Here is a 20487-nt window from a genome sequence, read left to right as displayed (position 1 = left end):
CCTCTTTGGAACCTCCGTTCAGGTAGTTGAAGGCTGCTATCAAATCCCCTCTCGCTCTTCTCTTCTGAAGACTAAACAAGCCCAGTTCCTTCAGCCTCTCCTTGTAAGTCATGTCCCCAGCCCCCTGATCATTTTTGTTGCCCTCCACTGGACTCTCTCCAATTTGTCCACATCCTTTCGGTAGTGAGGGGCCCAAAACTGGACGCAATACTCCAGATGCGGCTTCACCAGTGCCGAATAGAGGGGAATAATCACTTCCCTCGATCTGCTGGCAGTGCTCCTACTAATGCAGCCCAATATGCTGTTAGCTTTCTTGGCAACAAGGGCACACTGCTGCATATCCAGCTTCTCATCCACTGTAATCCGCAGGGCCTTTTCTGCAGAACTGCCACTTAACCAGTTGGTCCCTAGCCTGTAGCAGTGCATGGGATTCTTCCATCCTAAATGCAGGACTCTGTACTTGTCCTTGTTGAACCTCATCAGATTTCTTTTGGCCCAATCCTCCAATTTTTCTAGGTCACTCTGAACCCTATACATACCCTCCAACATATCTACCTCTCCCCCCAGTTTAGTGTCATTTGTGAACTTGCTGAGGGTGCAATCCATCACATCATCCAGATCATTAATAAAGTTGTTGAACAAAACTAGCCCCAGGACCGACCCCCTGGGGCACTCTGCTTGAAACCAGCTGCCAACTAGGCATCAAACCGTTGATCATACTTGTTGAGCCCGACAATCTAACCAGTGAAAGTGCAACTTACAAATGTAGATTTTTTTTGTTTTGTTACATAACTGCTCTCAAAAAACAAAACAAATTAAAACAGGTCTACTCAGTCCGACTTCTTATTCAGCCAATCACTGAGACAAACAAGTTTGTTTACATTTACGGGAGATAATGCTGCCTGCCCTTATTTACAGTGTCACCTGAAAGTGAGAACAGGCATTTGCATGGCACTTTTGTAGCCAGTATGGCAAGGTATTTGTGTCAGATATGCTAAACATTCATATGCCACTTCATGCTTTGGCCACCATTCCAGGGGACATGCTTCCATGCTGATGATGCTTCTTTAAAAAAGAGAAAAGGCGTTAATTAAATTTTGACTGAACTTCTTGGGGGAGAATAGTATGCCTCCTGCTCTGTTTTACCCATATTCTGCCATGTATTTCATATTATAGCAGGCTTGGATGATGAGCCAGCATATGTTCATTTTAAGAACACTTTCATGCAGATTTGATAAAATGCAGAGAAGGTACCAATGTAGGATTTCTAAAGATAGCTACAGCACTCGACCCAGAATTTAAGAATCTGAAGTGCCTTCCAACATCTGAGAGGGACAGGGTATGCAGCATGCTTTCAGAAGTCTTAAAAGAGGGACACTCTGATGCAGAAACTACAGAACTCGAACCACCAAAAAAGAAAATCAACCTTCTGCTCATGGCATCTGAACATGCATCAGTCTGCACTGCTTTGGATAGTTATTGAGCAGAACCCATCATCAGCATGGACTCATGTCCTCCACAATGGTGGTTGAAGATGAAGGGACATATGAATCTTTAGCACATCTTGCATGTAATTATTTTGCAACACTGGCTATAACAGTGCCGTGCGAACACCTGTTCTCATTTTCAGGTGATATTGTAAAGAAGTGGGCAACATTATCTCCTGCAAATGTAAACAAACTTGTTTGTTTAAGTGATTGGCTGACCAAAAAGTAGGACCAGTGAACTTGTAGGCTCTTTAGTTTTACATTGTTTTGTTTTTGAATGCCCTTTTTAGTACATAATTCTACATTTATAAGTTCAACTTTCATGAAAAAGAGATTGCGTTACCGTACTTGTATAAAGTGAATTGAAAAATACAATATTTTGTGTTTTACAGTGCAAATATTTGGAATAAAAAAATAAGGTGAGCAATGTACACTTTGTATTCTGTTTTGTAATTGAAATTAATATATTTGAAAATGTTTTAAATATCCAGAATATTTAAAATAAATGATATTCTATTGTGGTTTAACAGCGCTATTAATCGCACTATGAATTTTTTTAATCGCTTGACAGCCATAGTTTCTACTTAAGGGATGTTAATATGTACAAATGAATACTGATGGATTTAACTATGTATTTTTGTGTTTTCAGGAGAATCTTTCTACACATGGCTGGAAGGTAAAAGGAAAGTTGATATGATGCTTAAAATTAATGTTAATAGCTTTAGAAAAAACAGATACCAGTGTTATTACTCAATTTCTTATCCCTACTCACTGTCAGTCATATTTGGTGCCTGTAGTGAATGTCCATCTTCATCCCAAAGCCAGTAATTGTTTCTTAATGGATCAGTTATTGTAGTATGTGTAAGAGATTTTGCACTCTTATGTTGGCATTCTACACTGATAGAACAACACTGGTATTCACTTTGCAAGTCTAATTATCCAAGATATATGAAAGAGTTGTCTCTAAGCAATAGGGTTTTGTACTGTAGATAAAACTGTCCTCATGAATGTTTTAGACAGTCTAGTTGATTGTATATTATATTCAGCTGATGTACACAAAGATTTATGAATATATTTTCTTTATGAACCTACATATGGTGTGTGAAATCAAGAGTTTTTGGTAGTGTGGGGTTTTTAGAAGTATTTAGAGTGAACTAAATTGGACTTGAAATCAGGGTAAATTAGCCTCCTGAAATTATTCAAGCAATCATGCTCAGAATGAACTCTTTTTATGCAGAGGTATCGTTGTGAATAAAAATACTCTAAGCGGCATTCAAAGACCAATAGAGAGCTCCTCTTTTGTTCAGTTGGCATGTTATTGTAAATGCTTTAAGGTTATATTTTCCCAGTGGTGATGCTTGTGCTTTTTACACATTTACTCACCATTTAGCTACTCATGACTCCCAATTTTTAGAATCTAAAATGAGGAAGTAGACAAAGAAATTGCTAGGATCTTTATTAGGACTAATTGTCAGATGTTTTTGAAAGCAGTGGTGGTTGAACTGCTCATTTATACAAGCAGAATTGGCTGTAAGACCAAGGATAGGGACAATTAGCAGCAAAATGCAATTTTTTTACTTTTTAATTGACTTAAAATGCCAAGCAGGTTTAATACTGATAGCAACCAAAGGTATCCTAGAGGTGTGGAAAAGAATATTTTGTTAATTGGAGCAAGAAAACATAATTAAGCCTTTTGAGCAGCTAACTTTGTTCTGCATAAAGCATTTACTTCTACTATTCGTAGCTTTTACAGCTGCTAGCACATGAAAGCATAAAAAGCTCAAATGTGCTCTTTAAAATAAATAATATGCTTGTAAATGAGGCCAGACCTCCTAAAAGGCAGTTACTACAGTTTGGGAATGGGACCATTTTACCCAGAATTTTCAGGAAAATATGTAGTAAGGGTTTGCCCTTTTGGTGGGGTAACGTGCACTGGGGGTGGGAGGGGAGGGGATTTTTAAAGTGTATTAACATATTGCGCATTAATGGATCTATGTAGACCGTGTTGCTGTGCACTGGAAATTCCCTAGTGCACTTAAATGTAGGTCTGTAGTACTACATTGAGGTGCACTAGGGAACTTCTAGTGTGCAACAGCAGGGTCTGCATAGACCAATTAATGTGAAACACATTACTGCACTTCAAAATCACAGTCCCCTACTGCACACTACCCACTGTATAGACAAAATCTCTGCATTTGGAAGTAGCATACATATCAGTTTGCTCTCTCTATGCTGGGGGAAGCACTGCTTATTGACTTTAGAAAATATGGTTTCTAGTTAATTTGACCTTAACAGGTTCTCTCCTGGTCCCCTTCTTCCATAAGTGACTCCATATCCTTTTACTTACAACCCTTTATTCCTGTGTTGTCCTCCCATTTCTTGTGTGTAATGCAACATCCACTGTCATCTTCAAATGCTTCCTCAAAGACTTTTCGGTTTTGCCTTCCAATGAAGACTCCCACTCCACCACTTTTTCCCTTTTAATTTGATTTTGCTCCCTCAAATATCATCAGTATGTTATTTCAGTTTTCTAATATTTGGACTAAACATCTTGTATATCTTCAGCCCTCTGAGTTACTATAGCATTTTCAGTTAAACCACCTCATGGGTGGTGTCAGTGATCATGCCATTAAGGTGTCTGGACATATGGCTGCATCATCACATTTTTAGTGATGAAATTGTTTTGTGACTGCTGATGCTATTTATGTTCTCCTCATTGCTTCCCCTTTCTGCATCCCCAGGAAACTGCTTTTAGTCTTGTTTGTCTGCCCCTTCTGTTCTCAGTTTTATCTTAACTAACTTTATATTTAAGTTGTATCATAGTTAAGCAGCAGCCTTGAGGTTTTCCACTGCCACTATTAAGTTTCATTTATCTTGGCCAGTTTTGTCCAAGTATTTGTTTTATTCTTGCCATTTTTTTGTGCATTTATGCCTGCGACCAAAAAGAACAATTTTAGCAGATTCAAACATTGCCTTTAAATTTGGCCATAAAATCTCAGTTACAGATAGCAATGACCATTAGGTTCTGTATGGTCACTAGTACAATCCTCTCCCTAGCTGTAGATTGTAGGCCCAAGTAGATTATCTCAGATCTGTTGTATCCAAACTACATACATGACGCTTTTTTGCGTAGGAGCTTTGTTCTGAATTTTTTACCAAATACTCCTTTCTTTTTAATATGTGCTGACAAAAGCCTTACAGTAATGAACAAATGTGCCTGTTATGGAGGGGCAGGGGTAGGTGAGTGAGATGGTAGACTTGAGAGATAAACTCTTCCCACTGAAAGCAATAAGAATTTTTTTTAAAGTGACACTAAATAAGTGGCATTTTCCTTAATTGTAAGTCCAACACTAAAAGCTGAACAGTACAAATTTTGCATCTCATTTTCAGTGAATGTTTTATGGTTTTTTTCATTTTAATGATATTTCTAGTAATCAATGCTTTTTCTAACCAGGTCTTTGTCTGGAGAAAAGAGTATTCTATAAACTCATTTCTGGACTTCATGTTAGCATCAACTTACATCTCTGTGCAAATTATCTTCTTGAAGGTAATTTATATTTTTATGTAAGAGCCCTGAAAATGTCTGTCATCTTATATGGCCATTGGGTATAGTTGTTTGTCCTGTCGGTTTGTATGTATATTAAGCCTACTAATGTGTGTATGTAAACACAGTTTGGCTTCATCTACACGGGGGGCTGGGGACCGATCAAGTTATGCAACTTCAGCTATGTGAATAATGTAGCTGAAGTCAGTGTATTTAGACCTACTCACTGCGGTGTCTTCATTGCAGTGAGTTGACTGCTGCCACACCCCCGTCGACTCTGCCTGCGCCTTTCGCAGCCGTGGAGTACAGGAGTCGATGGGAGAGGGCTTGGGGGTTGATTTTGTTGCGTCTAGACTAGACGCAATAAATCAACCCCTGCTGGATTGATAGCTGTCCGCTGATCCAGTGGGCAGTATAGACATACCCTCAGTCTATGTATTTGTGCAGTTGTTGTTTGTCTTTACTGAAAATTATCTTTCTGTTCTCTGCTTAGAAACCTGGGGGAAGCCTCGTTGGGGACACAATGTCAAGGAGTTTATTCATCGCTTTGACCCTATTGAAACAAAAGGAGAAGGACCAAGGAGGCTAAAGAATTTATATTTTTTATATTTGATTGAGCTGCGTGCTTTGTCAAAAGTTGCACCATACTTCGAGCGTTCATTTGTAGACCTTTACACTGGAAATGTCCAAGAGGATGCTGAATCTAAAACCCTCTTGCTAGACATCTTCAGAGATACAAAGTGAGATATGAGATTTTGCATTACTATTTCAGCCCTCTTCTAGGAAGAGGTGATTTTTGGATGGATAGAAGGTTTGGGGAAGCCGGATAAAGAAAAATGATGGTGGGGAAGAGAATGAGACGACAAGTTGGAAGGGTGAATTGGATGGGAGGATGGGCCAAAAACAGTAGTAGGAGGAAACATTTCTTGTTAGAGCCATTAAGAAACATTTTAAAACATCCAACCCTCATTTTCCCAGGTGTTCAAAATAGATTTCTTGTTCTTCAATATAAAATGTGCATAATTATATTGAAAATTAGTAAAATATAGCATCTAACTTTAGCAGAGATCCTGCTGCTAAACCAGTTTTTACAAGTAGATTATCTCCTCTTGCTCAGTTTCCTCTCCTCCTGTATGTCTGCTACTTGGGAGTCCCCTCAACCAACCATATTTGGCTTCCTTTTGACTAGTCATTGCTCTAGGTCACCTCATTTCCCCTCTGCTACTGTGTGACTCAGTCAGCCTTCTGCTTTGCTTTGCACTAGAAAAACTCAGATAGTTATTCATGATCTAAATCATAACGAAACTAAGTAAATTTTAGGCTGCAAGGAGAACACTAAGAGGATCTATGGGAGAAAGAGATCTTGATTAGTGGGCAGAGAGGAGCAAAGAGAAATCTCTTCAAAACAAATACTGTAAACTGCTCCAGATAAGGTAGTGTTAAATTTCTAAAATTTATTTATCCTGTAGGGCAATCCCAAGAAACTGTTTTGTATGGACTGAGAGTTCAAAAAAGTTGACTTTAAAAATGCTGGGTTTTTTAATCCTAAATCACTGTAAGGCAGGGGTGGTCAACCTGTGGCTCCAGAGCCACATGTGGAGTCCTGCCCCACTCCACCCCTTCCCATGTCCTCCTCTGACCCTGCCTTTCCCTCGCTCCCCCCCAACCCAGAACCTCCTGCATTCCATGAAATAGCTGATCGGGAGGTGTGGGGAGGGCTGCCAGTGGGTGGGAGGCCCTGGGAGCTTTGGGGAGCGGGGAGCTGAGCGTGGCTGCTGACGTATTACTGCTGCTCTTTGGCAACATACACTGGTAAATTCTGGCTCCTTCTCAGGCTCAGGTTGGCCACCCCTGCCTTAGATTGTATATTAATGCAGATTAAGACACACGTCAGACATGGCAGAGGATTGTGATTTTTTTTTGGGGGGGGGGGTTGTGGTTTTCTATGCTTATATTGTGTGTGTGCATTAATCAGCACTGCCGCACAGGCTATCATGACTGGTCTTCAGTGAACCAGAGCAGAATCTTCCAAGTAATTGTAAAATAGTTAGTAGAGTGATACTGTAAACTTGGATGATCTATTGTAGTGTGTGCTGATTTTCTTTACAATTTTTTGTTTGAGCAGATCCTTTCCAATGCACTTCGATGAAAAGTCCATGTTTGCAGGAGATAAAAAAGGGGCCAAGTCATTAAAGGTAAAGTCCTAAACGCATCCCTAAGGTACATTTTTTTTTTTTTTTTTAACAATTAAAACCCAGAATTTCATTTACTTACACAACAGAACCCCTTTAAATAAACCTTCACAGCAGTGTACCTGGCATGGATGCAGGGAAGGGACAATGAAAACAGAATTGTATTTTGGACATCATAAAAGAAACTTACTTAGGTCAATTTGTTAGAGGTTTATCTAATTTCATTTGCTTGGCAATAAAGAAGATTGTGTGACAAATCCAAAAATGACCATAAGGCTGCTTATGAGTTGTTTTGCTCTTGTGTCCTCAGCCTGACAGATTGAAATCTGTTCTGGAGTGCACTGCTCTGCCACTGATGCTGTGGCAACACAAATTCGTGGAATCAGTCTCAGTGATAGAAGCAGTAAATAGAATGTTTCCCATTTAAATAGAACGTTTCCTGTGAAGCCTCATCTTATCCTTAAACCAGGTGGGGAGGTGTAATGCAGTTCCAAACAAACTTGACTATGAATTTTGCATTAGGAAACCTTGATTCCTAGCCGCAAGTAGTTAATCTTAAAACACTCCATCCACGTGACCCAACATTTGTCATTTTTGTATGGTCTTTTTGTTCAGATTCAGAAAGTTGGATCACTGAATCGGTAAACAGTAAAGGTGCAAATCTGTTCTTCATATAATTGTTTCATTTGCAGTGTGGTAATTTTATTTACATTACAGGGGTTTCCTACAAAACTATTAGCGTTGTCACAAAATTAGTTACGCCCAACAACTACTGACTTGATAAAATGCTGTGGATACATATGGATTCTGTTTGTGTTCTCTACTAATTGTGTCTCCTGAAATCATAGAATACTAGGGTTAGAAGGGACCTCAGGAGGTCATCTAGTCCAACCCCTTGCTCAAAGCAGGACCAGTCCCCAACTAAATCATCCCAACCAGGTCATTCTCAAGCCTGATATTAAAACCCCTACAGAAGGAGATTCCACCACCTCCCTAGGTAACCCATTCCACTGTTTCACCACCCTCCTAGTAAGAGTTTTTCCTAATATCCAACCTAAACCTCACCCACTGCAACTTGAGACCATTACTCCTTATTCTGTCATCTGTTACAACTGAGAACAGTCTAGATCCATCCTCTTTGGAACCCCCTTTCAGGTAGTTGAAAGCAGCTATCAAATCCCCCCTCATTCTTCTCTTCTGCAGACTAAATAATACCAGTTCCCTCAGTCTCTCCTCATAAGTCATGTGCTCCAGCCTCTAATCATTTTTGTTGCCCTCCATTGGACTCTTACCAATTTTTCCACATCCTTCTTGTAGTGTGAGGCCCAAAACTGGACACAGTACTCCAGATGAGGCCTCACCAATGTCGAATAGAGGGGAATGATCATGTCCCTCGATCTGCTGGCAATGCCCCTACTTATACAGCCCAAAATGCCGTTGGCCTTCTTGACGAGGACACACTGTCGACTCATCCAGCTTCTCGTCCACTATAACCTGTATGTCCTTTTCTGCAGAACTGCTCCCTAGCCATTCGGTCCCTAGTCTGTAGCAGTGCATGGGATTCTTCTGTCCTAAGTGCAGGGCTCCGCACTTGTCCTTGTTGAACCTCATCTGATTTTTTTCTGGCCCAATCCTCTAATTTGTCTAGGTCCCTCTGTATGCTATCCCTACCCTCCAGCATATCTACCACTCCTCCCAGTTTAGTGTCATCTGCAAACTTGCTGAGGGTGTAGTCCACACCATCCTCCAGATCATTAATGAAGATATTGATCAAAACCAGCCCCAGGACCAACCCTTGGGGCACTCCGCTTGATACCGGCCGCCAACTAGACATGGAGCCATTGATCACTACCCGTTGAGCCCGACAATCTAGCCAGCTTTCTATCCACCTTATCGTCCATTCGTCCAGCCCATACTTCTTTAACTTGCCAGCAAGTATACTATGGGAGACCGTATCAAAAGCTTTGTAAAGTCAAGGAATAACATCTCCACTGCTTTCCCCTCATCCACAGACCCAGTTATCGTCTCATAGAAGGCAATTAGGTTAGTCAGGCATGACTTGCCCTTGATGAATCCATGCTGACTGTTCCTGATCACTTTCCTCTCCTCCAAGTGGTTCAGAATTGATTCCTTGAGGACCTGCTCCATGATTTTTTCAGGGACTGAGGTGAGGCTGACAGGCCTGTAGTTCCCCAGATCCTTCTCCTTCCCTTTTTTAAAGATGGGCACTACATTAGCCTTTTTCCAGTCATCCAGGACCTCCCCTGATCGCCATGAGTTTTCAAAGATCATGGCCAATGGCTCTGCAATCACATCCGCCAACTCCTTTAGCACCCTCAGATGCAGCGCATCTGACTCCATGGAGTTGTGCTCATTCAGCTTTTCTAAATAGTCCCAAACCACTTCTTTCTCCACAGAGGTCTGGTCATCTCCTCCCCATGCTAGGCTGCCCAGTTCAGTAGCCTGGGAGCAGATCCTGTTCATGAAGACAGAGGCAAAATAAGCATTGAGTACATTAGCTTTTTCCACATCCTCTGTCACTAGGTTGCTTCCCTCATTCAGTAAGGAGCCCGCACTTTCCTTGACTTTCTTCTTGTTGCTAATATACCTGAAGGAACCCTTCTTATTACTCTTAACATCCCTTGCTAGCTGGAACTCCAGGTGTGATTTGGCCTTCCAGATTTCACTCCTGCATGCCTGAGCAATATTTTTATGCACCTCCCTGGTCATTTGTCCAATCTTCTTCTTCTTGTAAGCTGCTTTTTTGTGTTTAATGTCAACAAGGATTTCACTATTAAGCCAGGCTGGTCGCCTGCCATATTTATTACTCTTTCTACACATCGGGATGGTTCGTTCCTGCAACCTCAATAAGGATTCTTTAAAATACAGCCAGCTCTCCTGGACTCCTTTCCCCCTCATGTTATTCTCCCAGGGGATCCTGCTCATCAATTCCCTGAGGGAGTCAGTCTGCTTTTCTGAAGTTCAGGGTCCGTATTCTGCTACTCTCCTTTCTTCCTTATGTCAGGATCCTGAACTGAACCATCTCCTGGTCACTGCCTCCCAGGTTCCCATCCACTTTTGCTTCCCCTACTAATTCTTCCCAGTTTGTAAGCGGCAGGTCAAGAAGAACTCTGCCCCTAGTTGGTTCCTTCAGCATTTGCACCAGGAAATTGTCTCGTACACTTTCCAAAAACTTCCTGGATTGTCTGTGCACCGCTGTATTGCTCTCCCAGCAGATATCAGGGTGATTGAAGTCTCCCGTGAGAACCAGGGCCTGTGATGTAGTAAACGAGTTGACAGGCCATCTGGTTTCACGGTGAAATATAGATAGCTGCATGTTCATATTTTCTACTAAACATCTATTTTGTAATTCTTTACAGGAAATCCATGTAGTGAATTGGAGATGGTATCTCTAATCTTGTTTTTCCCCATCTCCTTTGGTGAAAACATTACTCAGTAATTACACCACACACGCGCACGCACACACACACACCTCCCCCTATCTGATACTCACCAGGATGTTGTGTTTGAGGCCCACCATACTGACTCCTGTGTGCTCTTTCAGACTCTTAAACCTGAACAGAATACAGGCAGCTGTCACTGGCTGGTATCTCTAGGGACACTCACAGACTGCAGATCCTCTGCTGGGCCCCTGTGGTCCAGCTGCCTTGTCCCTGGGATTACTGCTGATCCCTCAGACTCCCCCGTAGTTTGCCACACCCTCTGCCATAATTTCAGCCACATAGGTTCTCTGAATTTACAGTTTGTCATTAGAAACCTGTGATATTGAAAGCAAACACAAACAGACTTTGCACAGGATTCTAATTTCCCAGCCTGGAAAGTTCTCTGGGCTTTGACAAAGTCCTCTGGGTTGTCCAGGAGCCTTCTGCTCAGATCATAGTTCCTCTTCAGAGTCATGTAGCCTCTCTCCTGCTCTAGGTTAGCTAGCTTTTTCTGACATTGTCTGGTCCTACAGTTAAACAGGTCACCCTTGCTGCAAAAGTATGCCCCTTTTTCTTGCTCAAAGTTTCCTATGTCATGCTCTGTGAGTTCCTCAAGTTTATATGTCCCTTACCAACACCTGGGTTTCTTCCTTCTGCTACTGAGGATTTTCCACTCCCTACAGAGAAGTTGGAGGAGCTAGCTAAATTCTCCTAGATTTAGCCAACTCACTGTCCCAAGGTGTTTCTTCCTGATGGGCAACCATTAATGTTCAATTACTATTTTCCCTGATCTGGCAGAGGCATGCCAACCCCCCCGTTAGCAAATAAGGGAGGCAAAAAGGCATCCTTTAAAAAATGGAGCTTAAATCCTAGTGAGGAAAATAGAAAGGAGAATATAAACTCTGGCAAATGAAGTGTAAAAATATAATTAGGAAGGCCAAAAAAGAATTTGAAAAACAGCTAGCCAAAGACTCAAAAAGTAATAGCAAAAATATTTGTAAGTATATCAGAAGCAGAAAGCTTGCTAAACCAGTGGGGCCACTGGACGATCGAGATGCCAAAGGAGCACTCAAGGACGATAAGGCCATTGCAGAGAAACTAAATGAATTCTTTGCATCCGTCTCCATTGCTGAGGATGTAAGGGAGATTCCCAAACCTGAGCCATTCTTTTTAGGTGACAGATCTGAGGAACTGTCCCAGATTGACGCATCATTAGAGTAGGTTTTGGAACAAATTGATAAATTTAAACAATAATAAGTTACCAGGACCAGATAGTATTCACCCAAGAGTTCTCAAGGAACTATTAACTATAATCTGTAGCCTATCATTTAGATCAGCTTCTGTACCAAATGACTAGAGGATAGCTAATGTGATGCCAATTTTTAAAAATGGCTCCAGAGTTGATCCCAGCGATTACAGGGCAGTAAACCTGACTTCAGTGCCGGGCAAACTGGTTGAAACTATAGTTAAGAACAAAATTGTCAGGCTCATAGATCAACATAATTTGTTGGGGAAAAGTCAACATGGTTTTTGTAAAGGGAAATCATGCCTCACCAATCTACTAGCATTCTTTGAGAAGGGCCAGCAAGCATGTGGACAAAAAGGATCCAGTGGATTTAGTCAGGAGGGGCTCTGTTTTTTGCCATCCCAAGTATGGCAGTCAGGCTGCCTTCGGCGGCATGCCTGCGGGTGGTCCGCAGTCACGTGGATTCGGCGGCGTTTCTGCGGGTGATATACCAGTCTCGTGCCTTCGGCATCCCCACCGCTGAATTGCCACGGAGAACGCAGGACCGGTGGACCACCCGCAGGCATGCTGCCGAAGGCCGCCAGACTGACGCCCAAGGCCGCCAGACTGACGCCCTCGCATCAACCAACAGGCCACCCCCTGCAGCTTGCTGCCCCAGGCACATGCTAACTGCTCTGGTGCCTGGAGCCAGCCCTGGATTTAGTGTACTTTAAATTTTCAGAAAGCCTTTGACAAGGTCCCTGACCAAAGGCTCTTAAGCAAAGTAAGCTGTCATGGGATAAGAGGGATGGTCCTCTCATGGATTGGTAACTGGTTAAAAGATAGGAAACAAAGGGTAGGAATAAATGGTCAGTTTTCAGAATGAAGAGAGGTAAATAGTGGTGTCCCCCTGGGATCTGTACTTGGACCAATCCTGATCATTTATGAATTTATGAAAAAAGGAGTAAACAATAGGGGGCAAAATTTGCAGATGGTACAAAATTGTTCAAGATAGTTAAGTCTCAGGCAAACTGCAAAGAGCTACAAAAGGATCTCTCAGAACTGGGTGACTGGACAACAAAATGGCAGATGAAATTCAATGGTGATAAATGCAAAGTAATGCACCTTGGAAAACATAATCCCAACTATACATATAAAATCATGGGGTCTAAATTGGCTGTTACCACTCAAGAAAGAGATCTTAGAGTCATTGTGGAGTGTTCTCTGAAAATATCCAGTCAATGTGCAGCGGCAGTCAAAAAAGCGAACAGAATTTGGGAATCATTAAGAAAGGAACAGATAATAAGACAGAAAATATCATATTGCCTCTGTATAAATTGGTACACCACACTTGAATTCTGCTTGCAGATGTGATCGCCCCATCTCAAAAAAAGATATATTGGAATTGGAAAAGGTTCAGAAAAAAGCAAGAAAAATGATTAAGGGTATGAAATGGCTTCCATCTGAGGAGAGATTAATAAGAATAGGAATTTTCAGTTTGGAAAGAGACAGCTAAGGGGGTATATGATTGAGGTCTATAAAATCATGACTGGTGTGGAGAAAGTTTAAATAAGGAAGTGTTATTTACTCCTTCACATAACACAAGACCTAAGGGTCACCAATGAAATTAATAGGCAGCACTTTCAAAACAAGCCAAAGGAAGTATTTCTTCACATAACGCACAGTCAGCCTGTGGAACTCTTTGCCAGAGGATGTTGTCAAGGCCAAGACTACAACAGGGTTCAAAAAAGATCTAGATAAATTCATGGAGGATAGGTCCATTAATGGCTATTAATATTATAAATAATCATAAATATTAGCCAGGATGGGCAGGGGTGGTGTCCCTAGCCTCAGTTTCCCAGAAGCTGGGAATGAAGAACAGGAAAAGGGTCATTGATGATTACCTGTTCTGTTCGTTCCCCTGGCATTGGCCACTGTCGATAGACAGGATAGTGAGCTAGATGGACCTTTAGTCTGACCCAGTATGGTCATTATTATGTTCTTATGTTCACATCCACATAAGAGGCATTCCACATACAATTTCATAACAACCAGAATTCCATAGATTTCCCAAATAGTAAATTCCCCAAATTAGTGAGCCTGGTACTTTCTAAACTGCTTAAAGTACTAGACTTCTTTTAAAAGTCTGCTTTAGTGTGAAACTTTTTTATATATTTATTGCTAGGAAGAATTCAGGTTGCATTTCAAAAATATATCCCGCATAATGGACTGTGTTGGATGCGATAAATGCAGATTGTGGGGCAAACTGCAGGTACGTTGTATTTTGTTTTCCTGTGTATGCATACCTTTTTGGGAATCTGCCATTTTATCTAGAAATTTGACAGCTGTCACAGTTTAGTTCTCTGGTATCCATGTGGTATTGCTCAAATGTATAGCACTTCTTATATGTTCAAAATAAGTTCTAGAAATGATTAGTATTTGTCACAGTTATTTCACTGATTAAGATGTAAATGTTCACAAAGTTATGAAACATAAGTTTCAGCAAACCTCAAAAGCAAAATCCCATTAGTGATGTCTCTTATTACCATTTTATGGTGGGTGTGTGTATGTCTGTGTGTGTGTCTCTCTAATATGCAGTAAATAGATGAACCTTGCCAAATCTCCCTTACCAACAGGAAATAGGAAGCTTTCCTCGCAAGTATAACAAATGCAGTATTTCTACCTTCAAGCATTCAGAAACCATAAGATTGGCTTAAGAATTCTGAGACTTCAAATGTTTTTGGACTCTTCGTTTGCTTTCTAGTTTCTGCATCTTTAGGGTGTCCTCCTCACTTCATGATTTCAGACTTCTCTCTGCAACCCTAAGGGCTAGAACCCTTTTAAAAATGAAAGCTGAGATTCTCGTATATTCATTAGCCTTCAGGAACTGCACCTTTAAGAAAGAAGCCAAATGTTACAAGACTCACAATTAAAACTGCAAGAGTTGGCAATACTACCAGTGTCTTGACTTATGCAGATCTTAAACTTTTTAAATAAAAGCAAAATGTAAAGTTACTTGCCCTGAGTGTTGGAAATAGTCTTTAAAATGTGAACTGAGAATAACCAATACTGTGAGAGCAATTGCTGGCATTACACCATCAGGTATGTAGAGAGCTCCACTCACCTTCTTTCAGCTCAGCAGCAGAGTAAGTGGAGGAGCAAATGTAATGGCCTGTTCTGAATCCTTGGGAACACCCCCGCTCCCCCCAACAGGCTCCTATGTGCTTCCACTACCCTTTTTTTTACCTCAGGAGAGGCCAGCTTAAGCCAAGCACACATCCCTCCTGTCCTGCAGCATCCCCAACCACTGCCTCCTGCTCAGATCCAGTGAGTCCTTCCCCAGGCCATAGAATTGTGGGGAGTGGGGGGAATAGAAGATAACTGACACCTTGGCACTTCAGAATCTCTAATAGCCACTTTCTACACACAAAGGAAGGAGTTAAAAGTAGAAACCTCTCTCCCTCTTTCCCTGCAGAGGCTAAAATAGTAACACTGACAGTGGAGCAGCCAGGAGGTGAGGAGCCTCCTAATGGGGAAAAACTCTAGGTTTGATTGGGTGGGGAGAGGTTTTTGAGGCAGCCAGGAGGATGCCTGATTAGGGGAGAGGGGCTGAGGTGGCTTTAGCAACCTTGAAGAGCTGCTGCTTTGTGATAGTAGATTTGATGCGACAGAGAAGAAAACTCATGAATTTGGGAAGAAGCAGCTAGGGAGAGGAAAGAACTGAAATTTGGTGGTGATAGGAAGAGAATTCATGAATTTAAAGCTGAGGAGTATGTGTAAAAGAGTAAGAATGAACTTGGTGTGTAATTGGAGGAGTGTGTGCACATGGTTAGATGAGTTCTGCTACATGTGGGAGCATGTCCAGGTGTTGAAGGGGAAGGCAGAGTGTTGCGTGTGTAAGCTGGTCTGATGTCTGAGAAAGTAAATTTTTCTTGACAATTTTGCAAGGGTGAACGAGGCTGTTTTATTAATGGTTAAAAATGCTGAATTTCTTTTAGACTCAAGGCTTAGGAACGGCTCTAAAGATTTTATTCTCTGAAAAAGAAATTCAGAACCTTCCAGAGAATAGCCCGTCAAAAGGTTTTCAACTCACACGTCAAGAAATAGTTGCTCTCATAAATGCATTTGGAAGGTAAGTTACCTTTTTTTGTTTGAAGGTATCTAACAGCAGGCTGTAGACTTTAAGGTTAACTCTTGATAAAATCTGTGAAAAATAGTTACTTTTGAGATCTATTTTGCGGAGGAGGAGGAGGAGGGTAAGTTTTATAAATTTCACCAACACCTTGGTGCCACCTATTTGGAGTAGTGATGATGGCAAGTCTGAAAATGTTCATATTTGGATAAATACCCAAGAATTAGTGTATCCTAGCTATCAGAAATTAAGTTTAGAAATTTTGGCTTTGAATCTCTTCAACAAGCTTTATCATGAGATTTCTGACACTTCCTTTTTCTTTCTGAGCCAGGAATACTATGAGCACAGCTCTTCTCTCATTAGTGATCCACTTTGGGTCTTGAATGTGCACACATGAAAAATGGGAGACAGATGCAGAAGTGTTACCTGCATGTTAGAGAATCTAAAAAGGAAAAAAGCATGCTTAGTTCTAATTCAGTTTTTCAAAGTTCTTTGTGTGATGTGCTCATTTTTCCACATTAGTATATATCTTTAGTGTAGCTGTTTCACTGGTAAAAAATGGATTCTTTGCAGACAGGCAAAATTCTGCCAGTCTAAACTTTTATTTCATCAGTGTGAGTTGAAATTTTTAGGGGTGAAAAACCTCCACTTTGTTCCTCATACTAGACCCTGGGGAAATGAGCAAGCTTTGCAGGTTTCTGATGTGCTCTTCTCCCCACCCCACCCCTGCCCCCCGGAAACCAATTTAGGTAGGATTAAACAGCTATTCAACTTTGCTTAGCAATTTGGTCATCTTTTAAATAAAATAATGAAGTAAGGGAATTCTTTTGAAATCCGTCTAATCTCTCACTTTAAGTACTCCTGTTCTTTTTGCAGATACAGACTAACACGGCTGCTACTCTTAAATATAGTTGAGTGTCAATCTTACAAATATAGCAGATTTTTGGAGGGAAAAGAAGTTTTACTTTTAGAGTTGTTTAAATCTCTAGTTACTGCCCTGAAACAAACAAATGGAAGAAGAATTTGCACTATATTTGCTATTTTCAACATGTACTAATACAAAGGGGGTTTTGTTTTTTGTTTTCTTTTACAGGCTTTCCACAAGTATAAAAGAGTTGCAGAATTTTAAACTTTTATTACAACATACTAGGTAATGATGGTTTTTACACATCCCAGTAGTGACGACTGTTAAATGACTGCATCAAGCAAAAATAAATCAATCCTTACAGGTCTTGTACTACAAACTGATTTTAAAAAAATTTAAAAATCAGATACCAACTTGAATATTTATGTTTAAAACAGGAATGGTTATTAATTAGAAAAGATATTTATGAATGAAGTATATAGTTTTTAAACACATAAATTATGCTGATCTCCTGTCTGTTAAGTTTCTCTCCGGTCATTGTTCTGTTGTATTGCCATTTTATATAATTTTTCTTTGTTTCACTGTTGTCTTTCGTTCAAGGATAACTGTTTAAGATTAAATTACTGTCCCTACATCTTGAATGCAATGTTGATGTGAACAAACTTGCACTGCATCAGACAAAAATAAGTGGTCCTCCTTTTAAATATTAGACATCAAAATATTGTAAGGGAATAGTCACTGCTTGGCTCTAACTGTATAGAAAAAATCTATATTTTCTTTTTGTGTGTGTTCAGTTTTCACTTGCTTTTTTACTTCCTTGTATTGCATAACTGTAAACAATGGAAAATTAATTAACAGAAACTTTATTTTGTGCTATGAGGTCCTTGGCACCTCATTGATGCCAACTGTTTCTCACCATCCCTTTGTTTTTAAACTTCCTTGAGCCACACATGCACACACTGTCATAACAGCCTTCTCACTGGTGGAATAAGGATAAAAATGATTTCTCCAGAGCCCTAACTCTACAACTTTGGTCTACCTTATGGGGTAGTTAGTGGAGCGCTGCTAGCATGAGGAGCTTTGGTCAGTCATGCCCTCCAGCCTCCCTTTTTTCCTCTCCTTCCCTAGAATCACAGGATCAGTCTTGAATTGTTCTTTTAGCATTATAAGAAGTTAAAATATCACACTTCTTTCCCTCTTGGGGCAGTAGAAATGCATTAAGAATGGATACAGCTTGGATTGAACTTTAATGGGGTTATGTTTGTTGTGCTGCATGAAAAGGTCAGTGCAAAAAAGGCAGCTTATTTTGATAGACTAGATTTAAAAAAAAACATTTTAAAATGGCAAAACATGTCAACATTTAATAGTGCATACTTTTATCTATGCAATCCCTAACCATATCTTTTCCAAAAGGATATTCAACGTATTTAATGAAACGGGTATATTATAGTGCATTTTATGTAAATTGATTGTTAATTTGCTCCATCAGGTTCCAAAAAGTACTACTGATCAGTAGCAACCAACAGTGGTTTAAGTTTAAAACTGAAGTAATAAAAGTAAATAGTATTTTTGAACAGCTTGCGTAAGCTGTAATAAATGTAGTATTTAGTGAAGTTATCTGAGTACATTGTGAATGTCAGTAATGCTGGTACAGTATATACATATGTCTGTAGCATCTTTTACTTTTAAACTTAAAACAATCTTTACAAAACAAATAAAAAGTGCTCTTAAACCTTCCTCATCCTACCAAATCTTACTCAGTGTTTTTGTTTATATAGTTTATAGTAGTATAACTATTGGTCATGTTAAACTGTGTTACATTCCATAATGTTGCCCACTACAGTTCAGAGGGGAAAAATCTTTGAAAGCTGCTGTATATACTGTGTTCTTCTCATAACCATCCCAGTCCATAAACAGAACTACTACCTTTTCCATTTGATTGAAAAGAAAATAGGCTATCCTGCTCTCAGTATTTGCTTTGGAGTCAGACTGGTGAAAACTAAATGGAAAAATCATTTTGATTTCTGTTAAATAAATTAGCATTGAAGCTGATATCTGGTCTTTATACATTACTGTTTAATCATTACATAAAATTGATGTAACTCATTAATAGACATCTTATGGCAGTGATAGAATAAACTAATGACAACCTCAAAATGTTAATATAGGGTTTCCTTGCCCAGTAATCTAACAAGAGACTTCTTTCCTTTCTTAGCTGCCATGTTTTTAGTTCTCAGCCACTAAGATTTAAAATATCTGTTTTTAATGACTAATTATAGCTGGCTGAGATTATTTACCTTTTTTGTCATTCTCTTGGCTTTTGGGTTAATCATTAAGGGCTGGAGTTGAGCCTTTAGGCTCACTCCTCTGTGAGGTGGTGCACAGGGGAAATTTAATTGTACGGTTAAGGATGGGTTCAGATCCCTATGGCCTTAGATAGGCATCTTTTTAGTTATAATTTAAATCAAAATAAATTAGCTCCGTAGCCCCAGTATTAGCTCCTGAAAGGATTTAAGATTCAGTTATATTTTTTTCCCCTGCTTCCTCCTTGCTTTGTGGAGAAAGTAAAGTGTTTTTACTCCTTTTTTGGGGTACAAATTACTAATCATTCTTCGTCACCAAAGTTTGGCCCACATTTATGGATGTTGAAACATAGAATCATAGAATATCAGGGTTGGAAGGGACCTCAGGAAGTCATCTAGTCCAACCCCCTGCTCAAAGCAGGATGAATCCCCAACTAAATCATCCCAACCAGGGTTTTGTCAAGCCTGACCTTAAAAACCTCTGAGGAAGGAGATTCCACCACCTCCCTAGGTAACCCATTCCAATGCTTCACCATCCCCCTAGTGAAAAAGTTTTTCCTAATATCCAACCTAAACCTCCCCCACTGTAACTTGAGACCATTACTCCTTGTTCTGTCATCTGCTACCACCTGAGAACAGTCTGGATCCATCCTCTTTGGAACTCTTTTCAGGTAATTGAAAGCAGCTGTCAAATCCTCCCATATTCTTCTCTTCTGCAGACTAAATAATCCCAATTCCTTCAGCCTCTCCTCATAATTCATGTGCTTCAGCCCCCTAATAATTTTTATTGTCCTCCGCTAGACTCTTTCCAATTTTTCCACATCTTTCCTGCCCTGTGAGGCCCAAAATTGGCAACATTGCTGTGTACCCACTCCATCCACTTGCTCATATGGGGTGGGGTAGGGGATCATACAGCCACTATTCTCCCCTCACATCCATAGCCATAATCCACACAAAACTAGTGCAGCTGTATAAGGCAGTGGAGTTTTTCCTCTATTCCTACATGTGGCTGGGTAACACAAGGGCATAAATGAGCCTTAGGAGAATTCTGTATGAAACAATTCTGTGGCATTTCAGGATGGAGCTCACCTCCTCAGTAACAAAATAAGGAAAGTATTTTACTTCATTAAGATATTTTTGTAGAAACTAGTTGAAACAACTTTCCTCTGTCATGTATCTTTTTAACTGTATTTGATGTACATTCTTTGAATATGTTGCTTATGAAGTTTTGCCATGGGAATCAGATGACATATAGTTCTTTATACATTAAATTTTAACAGCTTGCAGACCTGTTTT

At 40.2% G+C, this 20487-nt stretch overlaps 1 protein-coding gene across 1 annotated transcript in view; it reads left to right on the top strand.

Annotated features, from left to right (window-relative positions):
- Nucleotides 1–18624, top strand: part of ERO1B (endoplasmic reticulum oxidoreductase 1 beta) — a 68985-nt gene extending 50361 nt beyond the window's left edge. The window contains exons 10-16 of the mRNA XM_030556948.1: nucleotides 2137–2163; nucleotides 4942–5034; nucleotides 5525–5771; nucleotides 7157–7226; nucleotides 14077–14163; nucleotides 15890–16023; nucleotides 17117–18624. Coding sequence (XP_030412808.1) covers nucleotides 2137–2163; nucleotides 4942–5034; nucleotides 5525–5771; nucleotides 7157–7226; nucleotides 14077–14163; nucleotides 15890–16023; nucleotides 17117–17177 — 719 coding nt within the window. The 3' untranslated portion in view covers nucleotides 17178–18624. The remainder of the gene's footprint in view (nucleotides 1–2136; nucleotides 2164–4941; nucleotides 5035–5524; nucleotides 5772–7156; nucleotides 7227–14076; nucleotides 14164–15889; nucleotides 16024–17116) is intronic.
- The last annotated feature ends 1863 nt before the right edge of the window (nucleotides 18625–20487 follow it).

This window comes from Gopherus evgoodei, chromosome 3, assembly GCF_007399415.2.
Source record: "Gopherus evgoodei ecotype Sinaloan lineage chromosome 3, rGopEvg1_v1.p, whole genome shotgun sequence".
NCBI classification, from domain to species: Eukaryota; Metazoa; Chordata; order Testudines; family Testudinidae; genus Gopherus; species Gopherus evgoodei.
This window is presented reverse-complemented; position numbering and strand designations above follow the sequence as displayed.